This window comes from Pseudorasbora parva, chromosome 14 (genome assembly GCF_024679245.1).
Source record: "Pseudorasbora parva isolate DD20220531a chromosome 14, ASM2467924v1, whole genome shotgun sequence".
Classification (NCBI taxonomy): Eukaryota; Metazoa; Chordata; class Actinopteri; order Cypriniformes; family Gobionidae; genus Pseudorasbora; species Pseudorasbora parva.
The window spans coordinates 20,452,692-20,480,089 of NC_090185.1; the positions used below are offsets into that span (position 1 = coordinate 20,452,692).

The following is a 27,398-nucleotide window of genomic DNA, read 5'->3' on the forward strand; positions in this document are numbered from 1 at the left end:
TCGCAAAGAACGGGACCTTTAAAATTCAGTCATTCGATTAATTTGACAGGAACCTATCTAGTATCTTCTTTTGTGTTCAGCAGAACAAAGAAATGTATACAGGCGAGTGTGACTACTAAATTATGTTTTGAGTGAACTATCCCTTTAAGGTAGAAACTATTTGTTACAGTGAACGTAGTAACGTTTAAATACATTTGATGAACGTCACACTAAACGTTTTAATATATATATATATATATATATATATATATATATATATATATATATATATATATATATATATATATATATATATATATATATATATAGATACAATTATTTATTTTTTCAATGTTTCGAGAATATTAGGACAATATAACTTTGAACAACATTATATTAACGTTACTAAAAGAGAACTTTTGTTCAGAAGTCAGTTAAGGTTTCGCATTAGCGGAAGGAAGGACGCAATTTCGAATCTTCGACAATGGAACGTCATTAAAAGAACAGCATGAATATTTTCTTCATCTGATTCTCAAGTGCTCTAATCAAGTATGGGTTAGTAAGAACAACCGTGGCAGTTTTGACATGTCAAGCTGCCTTTTAGGAACCATTTCAAAGATACTTAAAGACTATTATTATAGCGTATATGGAGCAGCAGCAGCCTTGAAACCTGCTATTTGCTTTAATGATCATTGAATTTAATGTGTATTCAAAGATAGACGGCCTTGATAGTCTTAATGGGCTCGGGAAAAACACGAGGCCATGGTTGGTTTCAATTCAACATAGTACACCGATGACAGCTACAACACTCAAGTAGCCTACCGTAAATGAACGAGCCGAATTACTAAACCGTTTTTAAGTAGTTTTCGACCCACTACAAGACGGTTTTCTAAAAGTAGTTCGAAGAAATAATTCACGCCACATGTAGAAGCATAAAAGTGTGCAGAAAATAAACGGACATTTTAAAATTCTTACCAAAACATGGCTGTGAAAAGTCACTCGACTTGCAGTCATTTTCACAGCTGTCAACGCCGGACGCCTGCTGCCAGATAGAGACGAATTTAAAAACTTTTGTTAACAAGTGTGGAGATTTGCAGTTCACACTTTGTTTCTTGTAAGGGAGAGAACATTTATTTTTGTGGTGCTGACAAAAATGTATTTTTTGTCATAGATTAACTACCAAGATTAAATGATAAAAGAAGACTAATTAGTAATCTGCAGGGAAATGCTGTCTTTCCATGCACAAAGAAAACAAACAAGCTAAAGCAAAATTAGTCTTTTATTTTGGTCTTTGAAATCGTGTTTACATTGTAAAAGAATAAATGTACAACCCACTAAATTGTATTTTAATGTCCATTTAGTATGTTCGTGAAAAGCAAACACTGCTCTAACATTGTTAATTTTCTTTACACACTGCTCCAAAAATATATATATATATTTTTTTTTTTCATAAGCAAGAAAGTAGTTTACATCATGTATATGTCAAAGAGGTAGAATACTTCAATCAAAAAAGATTCTCCCAAAACGTATATACACATAATTCATAACACCATCTGGAATGTACAGAGTGCTATACAGGGCTAAAAGATACAGATACAGAACAGTCAACCAAGTTATAATTGCATAAGCTTGTACTGGAGTATTTGTTCAAACAGAAACATATGGGTTAGTTTAACCCAACAATTAAAATTGTTATAATTTACACAACTAATATAAACCTTTATGATACTTTCCTCTGTGGAACACAAAAGATGATGTTCAGCAGAATGTCCAAGCTGCTCTTTTCCATTTAATGAAAATAAAGTGGCCATTTGAGGTCTAAAAGTACCCCATGAAAAGTGTATAACTTGCTATTTTCCAAAGAAAGTTTACAGAAAGCATAAAATAGTTCAGCGTGATGAACAAACCAAAATTTGTATTGTAATTTACAGAAAAGCTTCCCCTTTGCTGTGGCTCTTAAAGGGATAGTTCACCCAAAAATGAAAATTATGTCTTCCTTAAGTTGTTGAAAGAGTTTCTTTCTTCTGTTACACACAAAAGATGTTTTGAACAATGTCGGTAACCAGACAGTTGACGGCACCCATTGACTTCCATTTTGACATTCTTTAAAATATCGTCTTCTAGCTAACTACTTAGCCTTTTAAATTTTCTTCCACTACACATTCAATTGATTTCGTCAAGATGTGTCGTATCAGATTTGAGATTGTGATTGTAAACAAGTTTCCACAAGAAATTCTTGACAAATGAGATTTAAGAGCTTCAGCAGAGGGGAACATTTTCAGTGAATAAATAATTTGGGCACAATTTTCAACTTATTTACCACGGTATTGACAACTGCAGTATTTTTATGGTGTTTCGTCATAATTTTTGGGGGGCTTAACAGTCCCAATCTTTAAAAAGAGCTCTGTACATTGTGCAAAATATCACTTAAGTCAAGTTTGGAACATCTAAGGGTTAGTAAATGACTATTGTAATTGTGTTTTAAAAATCCAAAGGTTTTAGCTTAAACCCTGCTGGTAAACCTATAAGAACACTGTACGATAAATAATTTGCACTTGATTGTAAACATCCTAAAATATCAGAATTTAGAGTAGACATGACCCTCACTGGATTAGTTAGTACATTCATTATGTGCAATAACAAAAGGTTTTGTTTTTCATACTGTATCATCGCCTACACATAAGCTCCTCTACTGTAATAGAATGGTGCAACTTGTGAGTAAGCTTAATTTTCACTATCGTTAATATACATTTTAAGCAGTTTGAGCTACTACATGCAAAAACGGTGCGTGTTAAAACCAGCAGCCAGAAACGTGTAACTCCTATATTCTGAGATATAATTATATTTCAAAGGTGCTGGTGAAATGGACACTACAGAAAAATGAAGTGTCAGCGCTTGCATTTTCAACAGTCCTTGAAAACCGTGAGAGCTCAGATCTCAATTAGTTTGATAATAACACACATTATGATGTCACAATGAAAGAAAAGAAAAAAGACAAGGAGTCCACACTGTTCTCTTACTGAACAAACAAAGCCCTTCATTTTGCCAACATAAGTTTGCCTGCAAATTGGTTCTGGTCTCATTAGCCGTCCGCCGTTGCATGGAGACAAGCCTACCTTAGACCCTAAATAAATAAAAAAACGCACTCTTTATCGCTTTCGTCGGCCAAAAATCCCTTTAAAGATGACGTGGCTGTCGAACCATTTTGCACCTTTTAAATATAGTCCTTGCACTTGATATGTTACTCAGTAAGTACACTCAGGAGACAAAAACATGATATTTACGTCAGAACAAATTCCCTAATCCAAAGACACACAAATACAACCAACGAATCACGTCGCTGAGCATAAGAATCATAGATAAAATAGGACAAAAAAAGTAAAAAATTCTTCATCTAAAAATATTTTTCAGTACAATTATGCATATTCATACATTGACAGTATCTAAAAAAAAAGAAAAAAGATGAGACGTTTTTGAAAGGACGGCCAAGGCAAGATCGTGTTGTTGAATTCCAGATCAGCTGCATAGCAGGACGTATCATTACCATGAGGCTGACCATGAGCCGTTCGGTTTCAAAAGCATCTCCTTTCGGCTTTGTTTCCCCTTTGTGACAAGAAGCCAGTGAATTTGTGGTCACAGTGAAGGCATCATGGGTCGAAAACCAGGCCAGCAGCGCGGGGTGTGGGTTAGCGGAAAGTGGCGGCTTTAGTACTGAACGTACTCAGACTGAAGGGACTGCAAGAGAGGGGAAAAAACAGAAGATGAAATTATTACAAAACTGAGCATAATTACAGAAAAGGACATGGCAAAGGGTAGTTAAATAATAGTCTGAGACATTACTATCACAGCCCTCGCTAATGTAAATGAGGGTTTACGTCAGAGATGAGAATAAAAAGTCAAATGCTTAGAGAAGAAATACATTTGCATTAAATGTGTGTGGATGGGGGGGGCACTTAGGTTAGAAGAAGACACAGCTCAGACACAGCAGTTATACAACATGCACAACTGAATGGTAATTGTTCTTAATTGCTGCAGGGACGATGGGGAAGGGATAAACAAACAAACAAAAAAATCATACAGCAGACAAACGTCAAGCAACAGAAAGCATTGTGTTCTATTTTGTGTCGTCCGTGTAGACATTTAATTGACATTCTAATAAAAGCAGATTCATTCAAAATCTTAAAAGTTGGATACATGGCTACTCAAAACAATATCTTGTGCCCACAGAATTCCTCAGGAATCACCACAGGTTTCCAACAAATTAGAAATGTCAGTAAAAGAGTTAAACGTGTTCTACGAATGTAAACGTTACACATACCAGACAAAAAAATATATACATATATAATACGCGAATTAGTCGGGCTAAGTAATAAAACATAACATTACAATTAAATGCGAGTTGATCGCAGGTGCATGAGATAACTCATTAATGACAAGGAACTAATTTCATGGTAAAACGAATAGCCACATAACCAAAGTAACAACCTAATCTTCAGTGTATTCCGGTTCAATTGGATACTGAAAGGTGGACTCTGAAATCCACTGCCACTTCAGTATATATCATAATTAAATTCATAATCAGGGAGGAATTTGTTACAGTTTGCAATTGAAGGATAAGGGTTAATTTATCAATCTAATTTGATCATGTTTTCAGCTACCTATAATCATATAGTTAAGTCTATGCAATGTTTAAAATCATTCCATAGAATTATGAAATGCACAAAATCCAGATCATGTTGAGGCCATTTTTAATGAGAGTTGCGTCCAATAAAACGACAATGCTGAGAAATGAGACAGCTTTATGCTAATTTATTGCAACCTGAAGCAGCCATTTTAGCAGCAAGAAAACATCTTGACGGTAATTGTATCTGATTTAAACACCTTCCGGCATAGAAAAACCTGTCAGTTGATCATCCTTTGAGGAGGAACATTTAACAGAGCGCAGTGCTGCTGACAGTGGAAGACAGAATGTGATATTCATCATCACTGCAGTGAAACTTTGTTCAGAACATCAAAACGCCTACACACGTAGCAGGAGTGACTCAAAGACAGTGCACAACTCTCCAGAACGGGGCTGATACGAGCCAATCCATTAAATCCCATAAAGGGGGAGCTAGTCTGGGAGAGATTACGCCAGGAAAATTTTGAAATCACATGATTAACATGAACAGTGGCTTAAGCATAAATAAAAAAAAACTGACTCACAATAAAAAAAATGCACCAAAAAGGAAATTGTAAGGGGAACTACCAAACTCCCTGAAGCATGACTGCTTCCAAAAGTTCTGGAGAAGGTCCAAGAACAACAGACCACAAGCTAATGACCTTTTCTGAGAATGTCTATTCTGAATGCCCCTCAGGTCACGCAACACCACAGACAAATCTATTTTCTTTGCAGTGGACAATTGTTTCTTATAAACCTAGACCTGTTCGGCATTCATAGCAAGTATATTTATATTACAAATTAAAAGAAGATGAAGGCTTTGCAAGTAAGGATCAATGACACCGAATATAGAGACACAATTCACGCTTTGGTTAGCTTTAAAATTCTTTGTTTAGTAATTATGAGTAACATGGAACAGAGAATGTAACAAAGGTGCATTTAGAGACCATTTAATGGGAAAAAATTAATAAAGCGCTCGAAAGGTGACTGATTCACAAATCAGAACACTGATATATTAAAATTCATAAAACTTATGATGAATAGAAACATTATAAAACTTTGTTGTTGCTGCGAAGGTCTACGTACGTCTTAGGGGCACAACTGACAACAACAAAAAAATGCCTTCAGTTTGTCACGAGTCCCTGATTCATATACATTGCGTTTTGTTTGCGGATCAGTCTGCATCTTACGCATTATTCATTTCTGTCGGAAGAACATAAATGAAGAAAAAAAACGCAACCATTTAACCAAGCTTCAAGAAAATCATTTGGTTTCTGGAACCAGCTCAACAAATGTTGTTGATTAAAAACCAACCCAAAAAAGTTCGCTAATTCGCAAACGAAACATTCTGGGTGTCAGAAGAGCACGAATGTTCCACTGGAAGAACGTAAACCAACACAAAGACAAACATTGAGTTTCTGAAACCAGTTGAAAACACGAATCAGTTCTTGATTAACAACCCTAAAGCTATGGTCAAATTAGTCGACATTTCTTCAGAAACTGCAGCAGTCGTGATATGAGTCACACTCTGCGGCACTCAATATATTTAAAATATAAAATCTACTCGACTTTGGCCATGTCCACACTAATACGTTTTCATTTGAAAACGTATATTTTTCTCTTCGTTTTGGCCTTCCGTCCACACTGAGACAGCGTGTTAAGTCAATGGAAACGTATCGTTTTGAAAACGCTCTCCAAAGCGGATACATTTGAAAACGCCGTCTTCACGTTGTAGTGTGGACTGTGAAAACGGAGGCTTTTTAATACGATGACGCATTTTTAGCCGTGTAATGCAGTCATATGACCAATCCACGCCGTATTATGGCACGTCTCCCAGTCTACATTTTCACTTGCTTTTAGCACTTTATATTCATGTGTTACTCGCAGCAACAACTCCACCTCACTGTTGACCCATTTAAAAAACGTCGACATTGCCGCAAAATGTCAAAGAGTAATAAACGAGTAGCGAAAATGACGCAAGTCGAAGCGTCTTGGATTTGCTCATGCGCAGTACGGGGATGTTAGCGTTTTCAGACGTTTCACTGCAGATGAACATTTTTTGGAAAAAGATTGAAAATGATAGTGTGGATGCGGAACGTTTTTAGACGAAAACTCAGTTTTTAAATTTATCCGGATTAGTGTAGATGTAGCCTTTACTGCAAAAATATCGTTCTTTTAATTCAGCCAAGAACTCACGCCATGACGCATTGATCTTCTACTGGTCACGTCTACATGTGATATAAATTCGCATTTCAGGGTTCACCAAGCCAAGATTTTTTTGCATTTGCGGCCTGATGCATTCGCATGCATATGAATGGAAGTCAATGGAATGAAATGTGTAGCGTGATAGCCCTTAAGAGTTCAAGTCCTCATGGCGAAGACGACAGGAAGTACAGAACTAGCCTACTTGAAGCGGGGGGACCATTTGTTTGATCATTTCAAACAAATACTTGAAGTGTTTGCAGCATACACCACTCCCATTGCATCAAACAGCAGCATTGGAGGTGCCATTAGTACTTGTTAGTAGCCATGTTACTGCCAAACCAGACCAGAGTTGTCAGCCTTCCACCATACATATAAAAAAGTACCCATATTAGTCGTTTTAAGGCCTTCATTATCTCTAATAAATCCCTGCTCTGCTATTTTAATATTTATTTAGTATTAATATTATTTTCCCCTGAGCATCAGCGTGGGAAGCACTCACAAAAGTTAAAGAGTGATGGATTAGCTCAACAACATAAAAAATTAGTCTCATCCCAACCACCCGATTAAAGCTCACTTGACAATGGTAATTAAGTAAACATTAGATCATCTAAATAAGAGCTTTCTGAGAACACACTAGAGACAGACGTACACAGAGTGAGATGTACTAGTCGTAGTACACATGAGTGACATGCACGTGAGTGAGTGTTCAGCAAAAACAGATGACATGCAACATGCTCAGGGAAGCGTTTAAAAGCATCTGTTAGAGAAAACATGCAACGCTTAAGCTGAAATGTGTTAGATCCGAGATAAGTAGGAAGGACTTTGGAGGAAAAATTACCATGGCAACCATAGTTTCCACTAGAACACCTTTATGAAACAAATATATATGGAATCTTTTTTTGGTTCAAGTTAAAGAAGCTTCCAGAATTAGAAATGTCTAATATAGTGTCATTACCGTGTCCTTTTTGCACTTGTCAATGTGCCTTGTTTTTTCAAATATTATAAACTATACACACACACACACACACACAAAAGAAAAGCCATATTTGTTGACTACTAGTTACTATAGCATCTTAGCACAAACCAATGGTTACCATGGTAAATTGTAAGAAATGCTGCTGCTGGGTGTGTATATGTCCTGGGAGGGTTGATAGGAGGAGACATCACTTACGGGAATGGACCGGCTGAGGTATCGTGCAGAGAGCCCGCTCAGCCCCGTCGGGGGGCTTCTGTGGTGCCCATGTTCACTGGCCCCCAGCCTTCCATTCGTGGAAGGTCCGCTCAGACTGGTGTGGTTGAGGTTGTAGGTCACACTTTTTGCCCCGCTGCTTGGGCTCACCCCGTTGGCTTTCGGGGTGCTGGTGGTGTTATACTGATTGTTGTTGTTGTTGACCTCGTAGTGGTAATTATGGGGGGCGATCGGGCCGCTGTAGCCCGTTCGGACGGGATGGGGAGTGAATGAGGAAGGGGAATGCGGTTTCCCAGAGCCGTTTGCTTCGCCATTTGGTTCGTACAGGTTACCCAAAGAGCTGGCTAACCTGGTGCTGGAGGATGGGAGGGAGGGGAAACAGACATAAAGGTAGGAGGACAGGAAGCAGACACTCGTACCCATATCTACACTGCAGGACACCATCATGGAAAATCTTTGGACAAATTGATGAGGAATTGCAAGTATATTGGCTGACACTATTTACTTTCACCCTGGAGTAGGGCTGGGCAACAAAAAAAATGACTTTGGCAAAGTACACGTTTCTTTAAACTTAAGTAGCAGAAACGGCGTTACATTTGGTAAGGTCAATACATTTACTTTAATCAAAATGTTTGATTGAATCATTTGTTTGTGTCGTCACTCATTGTTCGTAGAATAAGCACATTTTTATTTTTTTAATATAATAAAATGTTCAAGTGAAAATAAATGTGAGTATATGTTGTTTATTGGTATGCGTTTTTATATTTAGGGATAAAAAAAGAAAATTATTCAACTGCATTCGTCAAGTCAATTATGAAGAATGCAACTGAGCATGCAATTTTAAATTATTACATTTTATTTAAATTTTCTCCATATAAAAATGTTCTCTGAACGATTTGCTAAGTTATGGAAATGTTAGTTCTTCCAGCTTTCAAAAGGTTTTCTCTTGGTTAGGCGAACTTTAGAAAAACTAAATGGAAAACAAGTTAGTAAAGTTTAAAAAAATGGAAGAGACTCATCCCATCACAACAGTTTATAAACAATGTGTAAATAACTTTTTCTGCTTAAATTTTGATAACGTTATTAAAGACCAGATCATTTTAAACAAACATTTTATTAACATTGCTGGAGAGAACATTGCCAGAACATTAGTCAAATTTCAGAGAATTTTCCCATATTTTGTATTATTCATCTATAAAATATCGCCCAGCCCTAGCTTGGAGTGTTAGAAAGTGCTTTTCAAGATGGTTTGAACAGTACCGTACTGGAAAGTAGTGGGTATGCACTTGGTCCAAAAATACATTAATATGACTTGACAAGTGCTGGTATGGAGAGAGTGATATAGTAGTAGGAAGGTGATAAGTCTCTGGCTATTTGATTACATAAACGGCAGAGAACGAGTCGCTTGAAACCAGTGTACCAACAGCATGGAGCAACACACTAGGTTCCTTGCATTTGCGGCTCTCCGTTTCAGAGCATAGGGTAGTCACAGAGAGGAAAGAAGGCCACCAGGGAGCTGGGAGGAGAGAAGACGAGAAAAAGAACAAAAGAAGGAAGAAGTTATACAAAAGAGTTGGAAATAAAGAGGCAAAGTGTAAAAGGTGGACGAGTGAGAATGAGCAGAACGAAGAAAGATATGGAGAGTGTAGAGAAGAGTGGAGGAATGCTGATTAGAAGGGGAGGTTAGGCTCACCTCTTGAGGTTGGTTGATGAAGAGGAAGTGCGGACTATGCGCTTGGCAGAGGCAGAGACGGAGGAGGATGGTGGGACTTTGGAGGATTTTAGGGGGGAAATGGAACCCTGGCCAGTGGCTGTTGACTTCATCCGGCTATAAAACACACAAATACAGACACAAAATCAGCTGATCTTAAAATCTTAACACTTAATTTAAAAAATAACGCTTGGATGTTAACATTTTATTACACGTTTAGCAGTAAAAAAATACCTATTTTGTGTGTATACTTAAATTAATTTTGAATTAATTTAATGTATACACACACACACACACACACACCGATCAGGCATAACATTATGAAAGGTTAAGTTAATAACGCTGATTATCTCTTCATCACGGGACCTGTTAGTGGGTGGGATATATTAGGCAGCAAATGAACATTTTGTCCTCAAAGTTGATGTTTTAGAAGCAGGAAAAATGGGCAATCATAAAGATTTGAGTTTGACCAGGGCAAAATTGTGATGGCTAGATGACTGGGTCAGAACATCTCCGAAACTGCAGCTCTTGTGGGGTGTTCCCGGTCTGCAGTGGTCAGTATCTATCAAAAGTTGTCCGACAGGGTCATGAGCGGCTAAGGCTTAGGGTGTACTCACACTAGGCACGGTTGCCATGAACCGGGCCCGAGTACGATTGTCCCCCCTCCCCCCTCCCCCGCTGGCCTGCACTCACATAGGGTTTCAGCATTCGTGCCGGAGCACACTTACGTCATTATGGTGCGACGGTTTCGGGATAAACAGGAAGAGCGGCGCTCTCTGAACACAATGGAGTCCATCGCTCTGCTTTCTTTGTGGATAATTTTGTGTCGTTTGGTCCACGGTGGTCCACAGCCCTCTCACAGCCTGTTGTTAAACAGATGTGTCGCCTTAGTGGCGCGAAAATGTTCACGTAATCGTGCTGCTCGTATTATGAGGTTTGCAAGGTACCAGCTGAAGTGCAGCAAGGACTTTGCAGCTTTGATTACGGACTCCAGCACGGTTAGCGCTCACACTGCATGTGAACCGCGCCCGAGTCCAACTGATCCGTGCTCTGGCCCACCTCTTCCAAGCGGGCCAGGGCCGGCTAATCGAGCCGCGCCCGGGCATGGTTCGGAGCACTCACACTAGTCAAACGAACCGCGCTTTAGTAGTCAAACGCACTCCGGCAACTGGCTAGTGTGAGTACACCCTTATTTATGTGGGGGGTTAAGGCTGGCCCGTGTGGCCCGATCACGCCGACAGGCTACTGTAGTTCAAATTGTTTAAGAAGTTAATGCTGGTTCCAAAAAAAAGGTGTCAGAATACACAGTGCTTCACAGCAGTTTGTTGTGCATGGGACTGCATAGCCGCAGACCAGTCAGGGTGCCCATGCGGACCCCGGTCCACCGCCGAAAGCAACAACAGTGGCACGTGAGCATCAGAACTGGACCACGGAGGTGCCCTGATCTGACGAATCACGCTTTCTTTTACATCACGTGGATGGCCAGGTGTGTGTGTTGCTTACCAGGGGAACACATGTAACCAGGATATACTATGGGAAAAAGATGCCTGATCGATGTAATATATATTTACCAGTGACCCGACCTAACATAACGCTCTGTCTGTGTGTGTGTCTATATATATATATATATACATATAATATATATACACATACATATACACACATATATATATATATATATATATATATATATATATATATATATATATATATATATATATATATATATATATATATATATATATATATATATATATATATATATATACACACACACACAGGGCTTGACATTAACACCCGCCAACCCGCCAAATGCGGGTAGATTTCAGCTGTGGCGGGTACGGCAGCCACTCCCACTGGCAGGTTGAATATAATTTACAGCTAAATGAAATGCCAAGGCCGTCGTATCACAAAATTACCTACCATTCAACTACAATTCTTTATACTTAGTGAAGGCAAGATAGGCGGAATCGCGCTGAATGACACACAACAAAAGCGCTCTCTCTCTCGTGCGCTGTGTCGCACGCGTGATCAGTTCTCCTTGCTCGTGAATACTCAAATACACGCGCACACTGATGTCAAAATGTCCATCGCATGAACTCTGTCGGTTATGGCTTAAGTGTACGTAAACAGGTGGGTAATAACTGGATAGGTGTCACAAATATTACATCCATGCATTCAGCAGCCCAATTAAATACCTGTCATTAATGTTAATCAAACAACTACAGATGTTAAATAAATGTATACGCCTACATATTAAATAAATATGTAGGCCTATTAGTATCTGAATTTTGATTTTATTTTTATTAACTATTGTTTTTATAATTTGCTTATATATAGCCTAACTAAAATAACTCATAGCCTATCATATTACATTTCTCATATTAGCCTATTCTGTTATAATCTATTATATTGCCCACCCCTTGCCCACCTGCACATCCCAGCTGATATACAATGTAGTCTTGATTTGGGTGGTCACTCTGCATTTGAAAGTTTGAAAGGTTTTTAAATCTTCTAAATCAAGTAATTTAAGCATGCCAAAGTCAACTTTAAACATATAGAATGTAATTTCCAAACAGGAAAATTGTGGCCAGTGAAAATGCTGAGTGGCTAGTAACTTTGGAAAACCACTAGCCACAGTGGCTGGTGAGCAAAAAAGTTAATGTCAACCCCTGTGTATATAAAACATTTATTACCAACACAATTATTAAACATATATCTGTACAATAACAATGACAATACATATAACTGCAATTATTTAAAAGACCACTGAATAAAACCGGATACAACAGTCTGGGCTATTACCGTATAATTGAATAACAGATTATCATTTGATCTCCAAAATACACCCCATTGTCATAAAAAATGCCAGACTATTCAAAATGACAGACATTTCCCATTTCAAAATCATTTTCTAAGAGCAGTGTTTGAGTTTTATGTTCTTGCCAAACACATCTGCAAGTAAATGAACTGTTTATAAGAAAAGTTAACAGAGATATCACTGAAACCAGAGTGTTGTTTTAAAAAGGGGCTTTCTTTAAAGAAAAAAAGACAATGGAAAGTTTCAGGCGAGGATCCAAAATCTCTGGAATTTAGTCAGCAGATGCTGTGGCCTAATAGTTAGCGAAAACGCTCCAGGAACTACTCGTAACCTAAATTTCAGCTTGAAAAATATCCATTTTACACCTTTTTCTTCTGGTCTTCAAAAAGTGCTTTTTTTCCTCTACCACTAATCAAAATCTCCCACACAGCTTCTCCTCCTCTTTCACCCACTCCAAAAACTCATCGTTGACTCACAGTTGAATCTTATCAATGAAAAACTAACAAAAGTTAATTGATGAAGAGTTTGTCAACAATAACATGTTTTTAGAAGAAAATCCAATAAGTGATGCTAATGAATTGCTTCATTAATTAAGAATTAATAATAGTAAATATATCAGTATATTATGTGCTAACATTTCAGAAACTTCCACATTACATTACATTCTTAATATAGCTGTTAAAAATGTATTTGTTTATCATTTAACACCATATCAGCATCAAAGGCTATATTCACAGCAAACAATAATAAAATGTAAATTAATTGCATACAATAATTCAACAATATTATCTTATACTAATATATTTTTCATATTAAAAAAAATCTAATTATTTTCCCAGGAGAAACTTGAGATTTTGTTTTAAATCTCGATTTATATACTTTTTGAATTTTACATAATTAATTATGCTAACGTTAATGTATTAATTTACATAACTAATTAAATACATTTGTTAAATATGTCAGTTTGACTTTTTTTGTTCCAAACTTTGGGTTTAGGGTTTGTTAAAAATATAGAAAATTGTATTATATTTTTAATAGGATTGTGTGTGTGTGTGTGTGTGTGTGTGTGTGTGTGTGTGTGTATTATATTATATATCATACATTATATGCATACATATACATAAATGAACATCTGAAGGTATGTTGAAGATACCATGATGTAATTGCTCAACCAGTGTTTAAACGTTTGAAAGACTTCAATAAAACAGCTTGTAAACAAGGTCACGTGCATTGCATTTATCCCAGGAGTCTTTTAGTGTCCACAGCTAGCTAGTTCACAACAGAAATTAACCATTTCGCTAAATATATGCACTAAATTAGCCTTACCTGTTAGTGATGTCTTTATTAGACAGCCACTGTGTATAAATGATTATATTTCAACAACAAATTTGGGGTACAAACATTATTTTATAATTAAATTTTGAAGTTAATGCAAAACTGCCTTATGTGAAGTGTACATGATTGCAGAAAATGTGTTATTTGAGTGTTGATTATTACATCTAAAAATGAATAGAAAGTGAAATTAGGCTAATAGTTTGGGCTCTGTTGCTATATTATAGTAATGTGCAAGTAAGGGCTCCCTATATAGTTTACAGCATTAGCAGAGATAATATTTTATCTTTAAGAAACTGTACAAAAATAGTAAAAATGAATCCTGATTCTCAGCTCTTTTCCTCTCTCTATCTTAGTCTCTTTTAGCTAAATGCAAAACAAACAAATCTGCCAAGAGCTCAACCTTCATCCTTGTGATAAGGAGCTGCGACAGGAAGAATAGGAGGGCCAGTTACGTCCAAGAGGCCTCTTCAACTCGCCGCTCTTCATGAGAAATTAATCAAGGGCTGCGCATTTGCTCGCGAAGGGGTGTTTAATTTACATCTGGGTTAAACGTGCTAAAACGGGGCCTGTTCAAATTATTGACGACATCAAGCACACAAGCATGAAGCGTCCTGTTCTTATCGAGCGGTACTTGAAGATCTTGCTTTGTTAGCGGTGTACGCAAAGAGGGGCTGGAAATTAAGATACACCGGGGTATAATTTGTCTTTGAGAGGGTGAAGTACGTAGAATGGCAACCGCAAATAGGCTGTGTTTGTTCCACGGGCTATTTTTGTAAACTTGAGGAGGTTTGAGGTAAAATAGCTAGTGTACTGAGCCAAAAGCTTACGCTAAGCATTTCAGAGGGCCATATTTTATAGATTCAGCATTTTACTGTGCTTTTTTTTATCTAAAGTTCACTTATAAATGGTTTTATAGACCAAAAACAAGCAGCATAACCATTTTAAACGGGGGGTAATGCTACTGTAACTAAGACTTTTATATGTAAATGACCTCTGTTATGACCTTTAAAGAAAACAAAATGAAGTTTGGAATAAGAAGTTACCTGAGAGGCTGAGATGGAGACCTAGTGTCCTCGAGTCTGTTGGAAGAACACAAGACTGGGTTCAAGTACACACTGCTTGGTCATGTAACAAACTGCATTTGAAAACCCAGAAAATGGAGCTATATGTAATGACTGAGTTCCAAATGAAACAAAATAATAGGGCTGTGTGATTAAATCACAACTGATTTTTCAATTTCGATTTTTGGCTTCCAACAATTATGAAAACGAGAATCAACGTAAAATGATTATTGTGCCGCTGCCGCATTCCGTCCAGCCAGCGCACCTTTTCTTCACAGCAGTGCACTTTCACGTGCACTTATTTCAGCCAAATAAGTGAGTGTTGTAACCTGCGGGACATGCTATTAAACAGTGTCTGTAAAAGCACATTAAGGTGTGAAAAAGATAATGCTTGCTAGGCGGCTTTCTGTGCGGGCGAAACATAAACATTTCTGGGACAATAACTGGACACTAGTCACTGAATTAAGCATGCAAAGTAGTAATATGCCATATCATAAAGGTGTTTTGCATACTATTTTTACAAAAATTATACACCGGCCATTGGCGCTCTCTGCAGGCTGTCACAAACGATTATTTGGTCATCGTAACTTTTTCTCTAGCCTGACGTTGTCATCCTCAATTCTAGTCAGAATATGAGTCTGAAACTGCTCCATTGGGCTGTGATTATGGGGGGTGTTTCAACTGAACCAGGAAAGACATCAATGGATAGACCTACAACCAATCAGACAACGGATAACATTAGTTGTCAAATGTCAACAGAACTCAACTGCACTTGAGTCTGCGTTTTCCGGCAATTTTGGCAAAATAACACACATTCTACCCCCAAAACACCATTTTTGTCTGAAGAACCTTCCCGGGAAGCTATTGTTTTGGGCTAGTAGTTGGCAGGTTTTGTTCTAAAAACTTGGCAACCCTGTCTGCACGTGTGCTGGAATAAACAAACTTTGCCGGGGTTGTTAATTTTTTTTTTTAGGATACACAGTTACTTACAAACCAGATCATCATTTCTGAGAGAAATAGTGAAGGTGAATGCATATACGAACAAGCTCTCTGTTTAGGATTTGAACTAATTCAACCAAGCGCATTTGATGAGGTGGATGATTACATTACTGTTGATCATCTGTCCATCATCGTGTAAAGCCCGCTCTGATGATTTCATTGGTCCGAACAGTTTCTGTTCAGGCATCTCCTCTATGGATCAAGTCCAGACCAAACTGCCCGAGCTCAAATGTTGTGGGCGGGGCTGAGTTCGGCTGGCATCCAGGCTAATTTTTCTCACTTTTTTTTTTCTAAAAATTGTGAGATTTCATGCAATTCAGACAAAAAATACATAAATTATGAGAATAAAAGGCGTAAACTTGTGAAAAAGAGTCAGAATTGTGAGATAAAAAAGGAAGAAAAAAATTCAGTGAAGAAACAAGCTTCTATTCTAAATTACATCCATTTTTAAATCTTTACACAATATTTAATGTCCGGTCAGTTTATGATAGAAATGCTACAGCCGCTGTAATTTCTTAAACAACAAGCGAACATCAAAACATGCTCTGAGCGAGGGATCCAAGTTTTATTTTGAAATCGTGATAAACCGTTCGCATATTTAGAAACAATTATGTATTATCCTGTGTTGGCTTCGGTTTATAAATTATTTACCTCACAAATGTGATTAAATGGCGCACATTGCGTTCCCAGAGGAATATTATAAGCAACTGTTCATGTGGCGCAGCACTTACTGTGAACGAAGCAGCTCTGAGACGCACATAAACTAAAGCGTATATATTAAACCTGTAGGGCATAGTTTTATTTAACTGAATCGCAGCCTTTGTGAATATAGTATGGTTTATAATATATCATGCAGCCTCAGAAAACACTCTAATAATGTGGTTCATGGATTCTCATCTGTGGATGTTGCTAGTTACTCGGCACGGGTAAATTGCAATAGAGGATTTTTTCAAATCTAGTACTCAAATTTAATCGAGGAATCGTGACAGCCCTAATATACAGTATACATTATACAGTGCACAGTGCGAAATGAGCAGTATGCTAGTATTTCATTTCAAACTGAGGGACTGAGCGATGTGAAAGCAGAATGTTTCTCGATGGTCCATCCATCCTGAGGTACAGGGAAAGCATCTCTCCAAGACAACAGGAATGCCATGTTACTATGCCAACCAGCTCTGTGCCTGGTACATCAGTGCTCTTACCAATCTGTGTTCTTTTGTATTAATTTTAGCTCAGTGTCTTGCATTTAAGAATGGACTGGAACACTAACATGGCCTGGCGTCATTTATCTTTTCACTGCGCTAAAAGCTAATGGAAGTTGAAAGAGTGGTGATAAAAGACTTCATTGATGAACGGAAGGAACGAGTGTCATTTATGTAATGTGGCTCATTACAGAGCATATATGGAGACCTGAATATCAGATGTGATATTAGTCTTAGAGCAGCTTTGCTTTGCTTTTTATGTCTAGGTTGAGATTCAGGCCCAAAATAAACTACTGCATAACGAAATGCCTCAGAATGCTTTTTACATTATGAGTTGCATTCTCAGTGTTGCCAAAGGGGCGCTATTGCAGGTTGCGCTATAGCTCAACCGACTAAAGGTTCGTTTTTTAATTCAAAAACCAAGGCAACAGCATCTTACCTTATGGCTCCAGTAGTCGCAGACCTCGGCTGCCGTCGACCCTTTAAGGCACGCAGTTTGTCTCCTTGCGTCATACCAAGATCGTTCTCAGTGTAATCAATCTGTCAAGAGGTAGAGAACATCTAAATATTAATAATAAATATTAAATTGTCAATTTTAAGTAGCAAACTTTTGTAATTTGTCTCCTCGATGTATATAGTGGTTATGACCGTGTCTAATATTAGACTTTTTTCCATTTCAAAAATGTTAAACTATCCAATATTAATTAAAATTCTGTATTATTTTCGTCTAAATTAATTCAACTATAAAAAGGTCCATCCTGCAAATTATTAACACAGAATCTTATGCAGGAAACATACTTTAAATAAATATTGTCCTTAATATATTGAAAAATTAGGCCTCACCTCCTCCATACGGTCCAAACTGTGGGATTTAAAGATGGAGGTGCTGATGGAGAGGTTGTCTATACTGGAGATGAGGTGAGGCACGGATCTGTCCTCATACTGCCGCTGCTTGGAGCGAAGAATATCTCCCTGAGCCCAGAGACTCGCCTGCTTCCTGTACAGGTACAAAGAGAACAGTTCCCATTCAAAGTCTTTTCTTGCACAAATAATTCAGCCGCATGAAAAGAAATCTGGTCTCAGATTGAACCGTTTACTCAATACCAATGCCCGATAACGGACAATTTGTGTCCAGAGCACAGGAACGGAATCTCAAATGTCTCGGTGCCCCTGGGAGGAAAATATGCCTGAAGATAACGTTCATCTAGCCTGGGGTAGCCATTCTCTAGCGTTGCAGCGCGCAGCATTGTCTAAGCCCAACAAAACACTTGAAATAGATTACATTTAACTGACCTTCACATGACCAGCACTCTGTTTTAACTCACACATGACAACTGAACCATGGTCTGGTTTTACAATGCACGAAAGGCCTTATTGATAGACAAACGCTGAATAAAACTCCACGAGTACTCCTTTTCCCAAACTAGAGTTGGATGATTCAGCCAGATCTGGAACATCTATCTGTTGACCTTCCTTATCTGCTTTGCAAAGGAGTGCGCTCTTGAAAAACGCTCTTACGCTTTTGAAAATTCACGACTGAGCCAAAGTTAGAGCACTCATCAACATTACATAAACTTAATGCACAATAAAAAGGAGAAAAAGGTGTTAAGGGGCCAACAGTGGTGCACTGTGGGTAGTTTTGGTACTTACTCTTCTAGATAATTCTGCTGGGGTCCAATAATAGAGCCGGGTCTGCAGACGCGGATCCAAGCGATGGCTTCGGCAGCTGAAAAGCGGTAGTGCTTCATTAGGTAGCAGCCAATCAGAGTCCCCGTTCGGCCTAAACCCGCTGTGATTGGATGAAATAAGGTCACAGATGTTTTATGGTGTCATTGATGTACTTCTAAGGCCACTTTACCATAATATTGATTACTAGGATAATGTTTGTGCCTATTTAATTTCCCTTTTAGTTCCTGAGACTAAAAAAAAAACTTAATTGAGTCGTATCATTAACACAGCATTTTAAATGTTTCATGCAACATAAGATCAAAATAAGAAGTTTTTGTGCAAAATAAGTAGACATGAGGTGATGCTGTGTGGCCATATTTCCTTGTCTTTGATTTAAGTGGCGGCTCACCCTTGCAGTGCACGGCCACCGCTCCATCAGTGCTCTCACTGATGTGCAGGAAGCGACGGGTGATGACGTCACCGGGTGTGCTCCCGTCCACGAAGAACAGGTCGTAATGGTCGAAACCAGCGTCTGTGAAGCGCTTGGCCTCATAGATCTTCTTGTTGAGGCGCACTATGGTGGTGACGTTGTGCTTGCGGAAATATGGGAAATAAGCCTCGGGGGCATGTAGAGGGTAACCTGCCACACAAGAGAAGAGGAAGTCCATCCATTCATATTTTTTAGTATGATGTGTTAAATAAAATTATAGAATTAAGACATATTAACTTCACTTCTTTTTTTTTTATACATTTATATATATATGTAAAAATTATATAATGAGCACATAAATATTTATTCATAAATATAAATGTGTGCATATGCATATATACATACTATATAGATATATTTGAAATATTTCTCTCAGTTTACTTCGGCTCTTTTTGAGTGTGCCTGTGAGTCTATGCGCTGATATGAGCAAATATCCAATCATATGCTCAAAAGTCTAAAGTTAGGGGGTGTTTACCTGCGTTTCAGAGCCTTACCGGTTTTATGACAAAAAAGGTTTCATAGCAAATTATGTGTATATATATATACACACACACACACACTTATAAATTGACGATAAGATATCATAGAAATGAATTCAACTACTTTGTACAGAAATGTATTAGAAATAAAAAATAACAAATTACAAGGTAAAGTTTAATATTATCAAAACTTTAAGCATGATATTTAATATTTAAATCATATACTTGCATATTATTATTAGATTTTAACATTACTATACAAGCGTTCGTGTTGTTTTGTATATAGCATAAATTGCATGCCACAGTTTAATCATTTGGAGAAAGGATTTAAATAAATATAAGCCCTAACTGAGCAAGTCAGTCTTAAAAACAATCATGATATCTAATGTTGCAAACTCTACCCATATGTGTATGACTCTGTGATGACTTGTAAAACAAGGGCGCCCTCCTCTGTCACATGAGTAAATTACATCCAAAATCATGTCAGAGAACGTGCTTAAATCAGTGACTCTCAAACCCGTCCTGGGGACCCCTCACCAGTACAGATTGGCCGTTTCTCAATACTACGTAGATAAGTGTCTGACTTGGTAGTTCAGACTTGCCAAGTTCGACTCAGGAGAAGGAACTCCCGAGGACAGGAGGATTCTGCAAATGGAACAGCAGCGTTCTTGACAGCGTCACTCAGCTCGCTCTCAGCCTCTCACTCCGGTTTTATCACTATGTATATTTTAGGCTAAAATTAAATTAAATGTGTCATAAAACACCCCACTGCCTAAAACAATGTAGGTTCAGGCAACGCGTACCTCGATTATCTTCACTGAATGTATATTTATAAAAAAATGAAATATAAACACACAGCACTGCTTTTTGTTTACATTTTTTTTAAAAAAACAAAGTTTTGCATTTATATTATCATCACTGTAATAAAATTAAATATGACATAAAACACAACCCAATCTCTTTGTTAAATGTCAGTTTGTGTAATCAATAATAGCCATTATAAAATTATAAGTAAAATGTGTTATACAAGAAATAAAGCAAACAATTCAGTCAAAAAGTCAGCACTAGTAGGCTACAACGGTAAAGTTAAATAGCCTAAAAATATAAAATTATGAAACGTCACTTTGACCTCAACCAAACGATGTGCTAGCGAACAAATGATAGATTCAAGGAGACCAAAGATTGCCTGTTAGATCTACACAAGACACAACAGAGACATCAGAGCCAGCGGCAGACGTCAGAAGGACTAGCCGAGGAAAGGCTGCTCTCGGTGGGGTTAATAAGGGCTGATCGACTGGATCTCACAACTCAAAAAAACGCAGATACAATTTTCAAAATAGCCAATCTCTTTATAAACAAACAACAGATTTGAGCTTTAAACAACTACATTCTCACTTGAAAAAGTCTTAACTACATTTGGTGACACATTAACAGTAGTATTTGTAAATTACACAGGGCTTCTCGTCGGCTATTGACGCTTGCTGATTGGTGTGAGATGCATTCTGGGATACCTGGCTATTTTAAGTCTGCTCAAGACACCTCTCGATGCATCCTCGATTAAAGGGCGGGATCAAGGACACATCAGGGGATTTGAACTGTACTCGGATAGATGGGAACAGTACCTGGGCAGCGACTGATGAACTTTCACAAGTCCACGAGAAAACAAGTACAGACAAAAACACATTGAGAAACAGCCATTTTCTTCCTTATTAGACAGCCAATTTAAGTCTTGCAGTCACTACTAAAGAGATGACGCGTTAAATCAAGTGTTAGATGAGGGAGACGTACAAAATGTGCACTGGTGGGGGGTCTTCAGGACAGGTTTGAGAAGCACTAGCTGAAATGAAAACAATAAATGGCTAAAGCATGGCATGCAGCCTTACCGTTATCTATTTTACTTTTCGGATGCGGACCGCTGAAAGCAAGAAGTTTGCCTGGGATGATCCAGTTCAGATCTCCATTCTCGACACGCTGGAAGAACAAAAAAAAATGTTGAACGGAGATGAAAAATTAAAGTGAACAAGATCAAAAAGAAAGGAGGCAGGGAAGTTTGTATAACTGCAGATCAAGTAGGTTTTATAATTGGCGAGTTGTGCTGTCCTGAACCGCAGGGTTGCACAAGACTGTCGTAACCCCTTCAAATCAGAGGGCACAGCGGGTGACGGATTACCACAAGCTGGACAATTTACATAATACTAAAAGGACAAATCAATCAAATGCTCACTTGTCATGAAATGTTCCAGCCTATGTAAAAGCTGAGATGTACAACAACCTTGTAGCGGATTATAAACGCAGGTAGACGACGTATAATCATGTTGTGAGCGATTTAAATCAAATGGATCGAGCCGAGACTGTCATTATGTTAAAATGTCTTTTGGGCCCCAGTGGAATAAACATGATTATGTAACCGGCTCGAGGAGCAATGAATGTAATTCCGGGTAAAAACATTGCCTGCTGGTTTCGCTAATGAGCGCGAGCATGGTGCGTTTAATAACACAGCGGAGGGAAAGAGGGACATCATTACCTCATAATGCTCGTACTCATTCACGTCGAACTTCTCGAAGTTCAAGAATCCGTGCTGAAGAGCCTGGAAAACAAAGATAATAAGAAACATTAGTTCTATGTTAATCAAATCGATTGCAAGAAAGTGCACATGCAAGTTGGATTTTCCCCTGAAAGTCCCAAAAATTCCTTGTTTCTTTTTTTGCCCCCACAACCATGCCGTCTGGATGTGGGGGCAAAAAATGGTTTTATCGTAAAACAGTCAAATATTAAATGTATAGCTACTGCCATCTAACAATGCACTCTTTCGCTGCTATAACGAAAATGTTGCGTTGGAATTCGAAAACAGTAAAGCCCCGCCTTCTTTGATTTAATTGGCCATCTCACTCATTCTGACATTGACAAGCGCTGTTAGACCGCTGAGGCAGACCAACCTAAAAATGTAACATTTTACTTTTGTCATCCTATCAACAAACAAAGCAGTGTGTACAGATACAAGTCATTCTCAGTGGCCAAAGGGATTTTGAGCCATTCCTGTTCCAGAACAGTGGCAGGTCACTATGTGATGCATAGTTTCTGTAAAAAAAAAAAATTGCTTGGTTTAACTTTAAAAAAGTAAGGAGTCTGGTTGCCTCAAAATTAAAAATTTGAGTTGATACAATGAAGGAAATTTGTTTATTAAATAGAAACTCAAAATATTATTGTACTTGAACCACATAAAAAGTTTGATAAATCATGAAAATAGCACTATTTGGCATGTGTCGCTGCGTCATCAGAAATAAAACACACACAATTACCCAATATGCTTACAAAATCATTTAATAATATTTGAATAAAGGTTGTCGATTCTCAAAAATGTCCATTGTCCTACCTCAAGTTATTAATTTCAATGACCTCAAAATTAAGGCAATCAGGTAACTTATTTTATTTTTATTTTTTACTTAAAATGTGGAAGAAACAATTTTCTGATTCGCTCTTCTAAAACACCCCAAAGTGGCTCAATAAGATTTAGATCTGGTGACTGTGACAACATAACTTTCATGTTCATCAAACCGTTCTATCACTAGCTTTGCTGTGTATTGGTGCATTAACATTCTGATATACGTCACCCCCTTAGGGTACAATGTTTGAACCATTAGGTGCACACATCCTCCAGAATGGTCCGGTAGTCCTTGGCAGACCAGGTCCAATGCCATGATATTGCAGCCCAAACCATCCCTGAGCCCAAAAATTCCTTGTTTCTTTTTTTGCCCCCACATCCATGCCGTCTGGCTATGTTTAACCAATTAGTCAGTGTAATGGGGCTGAAGCAGTCTGTCTGGTTCTCAATGAAGAGCTGTGAGAGAAGACATTAAAGAAAAAGGCACACGAGTCGATAAGCCGTGGCAGAGAGCGATGCGGGCTGTGTCTAATGGAGTGTCAGGTTTCTGCTGCTGTTGGAGTCCACAGCATTTCTCATGGTTGGCTCCCAGAAAACTGGTTAAAGCTGCACAAAGTCTCTCTTTTTCCTGCTGACTCTTATTTACTTTATTAATAACGATCACAGCGGGAGTAGTGTTGGGCTTTATACTGCAATATAATTACAGTGAATGCAGCATCAGGCGAAAGCAAAGGTTTTAAGTTCCTGATTCGTCGTGGGAATGACAGATCGAGGCCGTTACCATGTCTTAGACATTAGGGGACCAAAGTTTTTTAGTTTTTTGCATGAAATTGGTCTTATTGATTTATTTAAAGGAATGATATCAAAGGATTAAGAGATTTAAGGACATTTAAAAAAGAAACGAGAACAAAGTTCTATTGTATTTATGAAGTTAACTATTTGCAAATAATATATATTTTAAATATGCACACATTCACACATTATTTTCATCTACCTAATTTGTAAAAATGCAAAAAGTTTCTTGACATGTCAAATTCAATTATGATTTACATAAATAATGTCATATTTTCAATTCAAAATGGTTTTATCGTAAAACAGTCAAATATTAAATGTATAGCTACTGCCATCTAACAATGCACTCTTTCGCTGCTATAACGAAAATGTTGCGTTGGAATTCGAAAACAGTAAAGCCCCGCCTTCTTTGATTTAATTGGCCATCTCACTCATTCTGACATTGACAAGCGCTGTTAGACCGCTGAGGCAGACCAACCTAAAAATGTAACATTTTACTTTTGTCATCCTATCAACAAACAAAGCAGTGTGTACAGATACAAGTCATTCTCAGTGGCCAAAGGGATTTTGAGCCATTCCTGTTCCAGAACAGTGGCAGGTCACTATGTGATGCATAGTTTCTGTAAAAAAAAAAAATTGCTTGGTTTAACTTTAAAAAAGTAAGGAGTCTGGTTGCCTCAAAATTAAAAATTTGAGTTGATACAATGAAGGAAATTTGTTTATTAAATAGAAACTCAAAATATTATTGTACTTGAACCACATAAAAAGTTTGATAAATCATGAAAATAGCACTATTTGGCATGTGTCGCTGCGTCATCAGAAATAAAACACACACAATTACCCAATATGCTTACAAAATCATTTAATAATATTTGAATAAAGGTTGTCGATTCTCAAAAATGTCCATTGTCCTACCTCAAGTTATTAATTTCAATGACCTCAAAATTAAGGCAATCAGGTAACTTATTTTATTTTTATTTTTTACTTAAAATGTGGAAGAAACAATTTTCTGATTCGCTCTTCTAAAACACCCCAAAGTGGCTCAATAAGATTTAGATCTGGTGACTGTGACAACATAACTTTCATGTTCATCAAACCGTTCTATCACTAGCTTTGCTGTGTATTGGTGCATTAACATTCTGATATACGTCAACCCCTTAGGGTACAATGTTTGAACCATTAGGTGCACACATCCTCCAGAATGGTCCGGTAGTCCTTGGCAGACCAAGTCCAATGCCATGATATTGCAGCCCAAACCATCCCTGAGCCACCCCGTTCTTCTGTCCGGACAACAACAGTCTGCAACAGTCTACTTTTCCACACCCATAGATGTGGGAAAGACAGTGAAGGTGGACTCATTAGAGAACAACACAACGTTTTACATTGTACACAGCCCAAGATTTGCACTGTTGGCACAAATGACACAAACATCTAGCATTGGCATGAACGACCAAAAGGTTGGCTATAGCAGCCAGACTTTTAATACTGACTCTGTGGAGCTCCCGACCAACAGTTTTGGTAGAATCAGGAGAGTTAAGGTGCACATTTAATTCTGCAGTGAGTTGGGCAGCTGTGGTTTTATGTGTTTTGGATATAAACCTAGGAAAATTAGACCTGGACATCCCTTTCAGACAGTTTCCTCTAGTCAAGTTACTCCTGCTGGATGTGGCTCGCCCTGCCTAATGCTTTGCCAACATTACTCTTGATACCATGGCTCTCGCCTTGCTGTCCTGGTCACAGATGAGCCAGTGAGACAAGCACCAACAATTTGTCTACTTTGAACTCTGATGTCTCCCATTATGTTGTGTGGATTGCAATATTTTATGTACAGCCATGCTATTGCTTTACTAATTCAACCTTCACACACTGTTCCTACTGATGGGATGTACAATCAGAGAAGATTGGCCACCAGGCAGTGCATTTACTATATTGGCTAGCATTTTAGTTTCATTGTCCAATCCACTATGCATGGATGTATATCTTTCAGAAGCAGGATGTAAACAGACCACTGAAAGACTGACATGGAAACCATCCAACTGTGAAATGTGCCGTCCTGAGCTGCAGGGTTGAACCCATCAGTCAAAACCTAATCACACTGATAAAGTGCACAGCGGGTGAGTGATTATCACAAGCTGGCGAAGTTACATCACTCAACGGACCAATCAGCCGAGCCCGTTCAGGTATGAACCTTTGCATCTCTCTAACACAAACAAGTCACAGTGAGGTCTGCAGACATACAACCGGCAGCTGTATCCGTTTACTCCATCTGGGTGCACTGACAGATGTGTGTGCATCTGATACAGTGAGCCGTTTCGCTCCAAGACTGAGGTTATGTAACTGTTCCTGGTCAGGTTTAATAGAATGAGCCCAGCCACCCTCCTCCTTTCTGATGCTGACTGGACGAAGAGCTCACAGCAGAAATCCACTTCTGCAGTGTCGAAGGATGGTGTGGATGTGCTGCTCCTAATTAATGCCAACATGGCCCAAACCTGCAGCCTAATGGTGGAGCCTAATGGGCTGGTAATCTAGAAGCAAACTTCATACTAGTGTCCTTGATCGAGACATTTAGCCATGGGATCCTCCAGGGAGGACTGTTGCTGTAGTAGCATAACAGAAATCGTTTCAGTTAAAAGCTTGAGAATAAAACCTGGTTAGCTTACAAACAGTAGCCTAAAAACAATGCCCAAATAGCTATTTGGCTAATGGTTAACATGTTTACATTGGCTGAATGTTTTAGACGGAGTACTTGCATTTTATATAGAGAATTTAATGCAAGAAAGTAACATTATGAGATATAAAGTCACAATTGAGGAAAAAGTTGCAACAATTTCTCACAAAAGATAAATTTTTGGACAACTTTTCCACATAATTGCGACTTCATATCTCACAATGTGACAATCCAAAAATCTGTTACAAGAAAAATTAAATGTTTCTTTGCATTTTTTTACTTTTTCCTTACAAATGCTTCAGACAATTTTCCTCGTAATTGCGAATTTACAAACTTCATCTAACAACTTGACTATATCCAAAAACTGTGATTATAAAAAAAAAAAAATCACAATTACAAGAAACTAAATTTACAAGAGAAAGTCACATTGTAAGATTTAAAGTCGCAATTACATGAAATAGAATTTTTTTATTATTATTATTATTATTTATTGTAACTGACCATTTCTCACATTTTGCACATTTTTCCAATCATAATTGTGACTTGTGAAATTTTGTGACTTGAAATTCAAAAATTGCAATAATGCGAGTGTCACAATATCAAATATGAAGTTGCAATTATGGGGGGAAAATGTGCAAATGGTGAGAAACAAATGTAGTAATTGTGAGGAATAAAGTTGCATTTACAATAAATAATTATAACTTCATATTTCTTAATATGACTGCGATTTTCTCACAATGTGATTTTACAAGTCAAT

General features: G+C 37.9%; 1 protein-coding gene across 5 annotated transcripts in view; it reads right to left on the bottom strand.

Moving 5' to 3' along the window:
* Window positions 1–1,240: 1,240 nt before the first annotated feature.
* Window positions 1,241–27,398, bottom strand: part of cdc14ab (cell division cycle 14Ab) — a 45,334-nt gene continuing 19,176 nt past the window's right edge. Inside the window, exons 7-16 of one of the 5 annotated variants that reach the window (XM_067415795.1) lie at window positions 22,324–22,386; window positions 21,683–21,770; window positions 19,240–19,470; window positions 18,813–18,951; window positions 18,006–18,159; window positions 17,602–17,702; window positions 14,944–14,979; window positions 9,727–9,861; window positions 8,016–8,388; window positions 1,241–3,714 (exon numbers count right to left, since the gene is read on the bottom strand). In XM_067415795.1, coding sequence (XP_067271896.1) covers window positions 3,685–3,714; window positions 8,016–8,388; window positions 9,727–9,861; window positions 14,944–14,979; window positions 17,602–17,702; window positions 18,006–18,159; window positions 18,813–18,951; window positions 19,240–19,470; window positions 21,683–21,770; window positions 22,324–22,386 — 1,350 coding nt within the window. In that variant the 3' untranslated portion in view covers window positions 1,241–3,684. Of the gene's footprint in view, window positions 3,715–8,015; window positions 8,389–8,481; window positions 9,550–9,726; window positions 9,862–14,943; window positions 14,980–17,601; window positions 17,703–18,005; window positions 18,160–18,812; window positions 18,952–19,239; window positions 19,471–21,682; window positions 21,771–22,323; window positions 22,387–27,398 lie in introns of those variants that run through there. The other 4 variants (XR_010897880.1, XM_067415797.1, XM_067415796.1 and 1 more) reach the window with 4 other exon arrangements.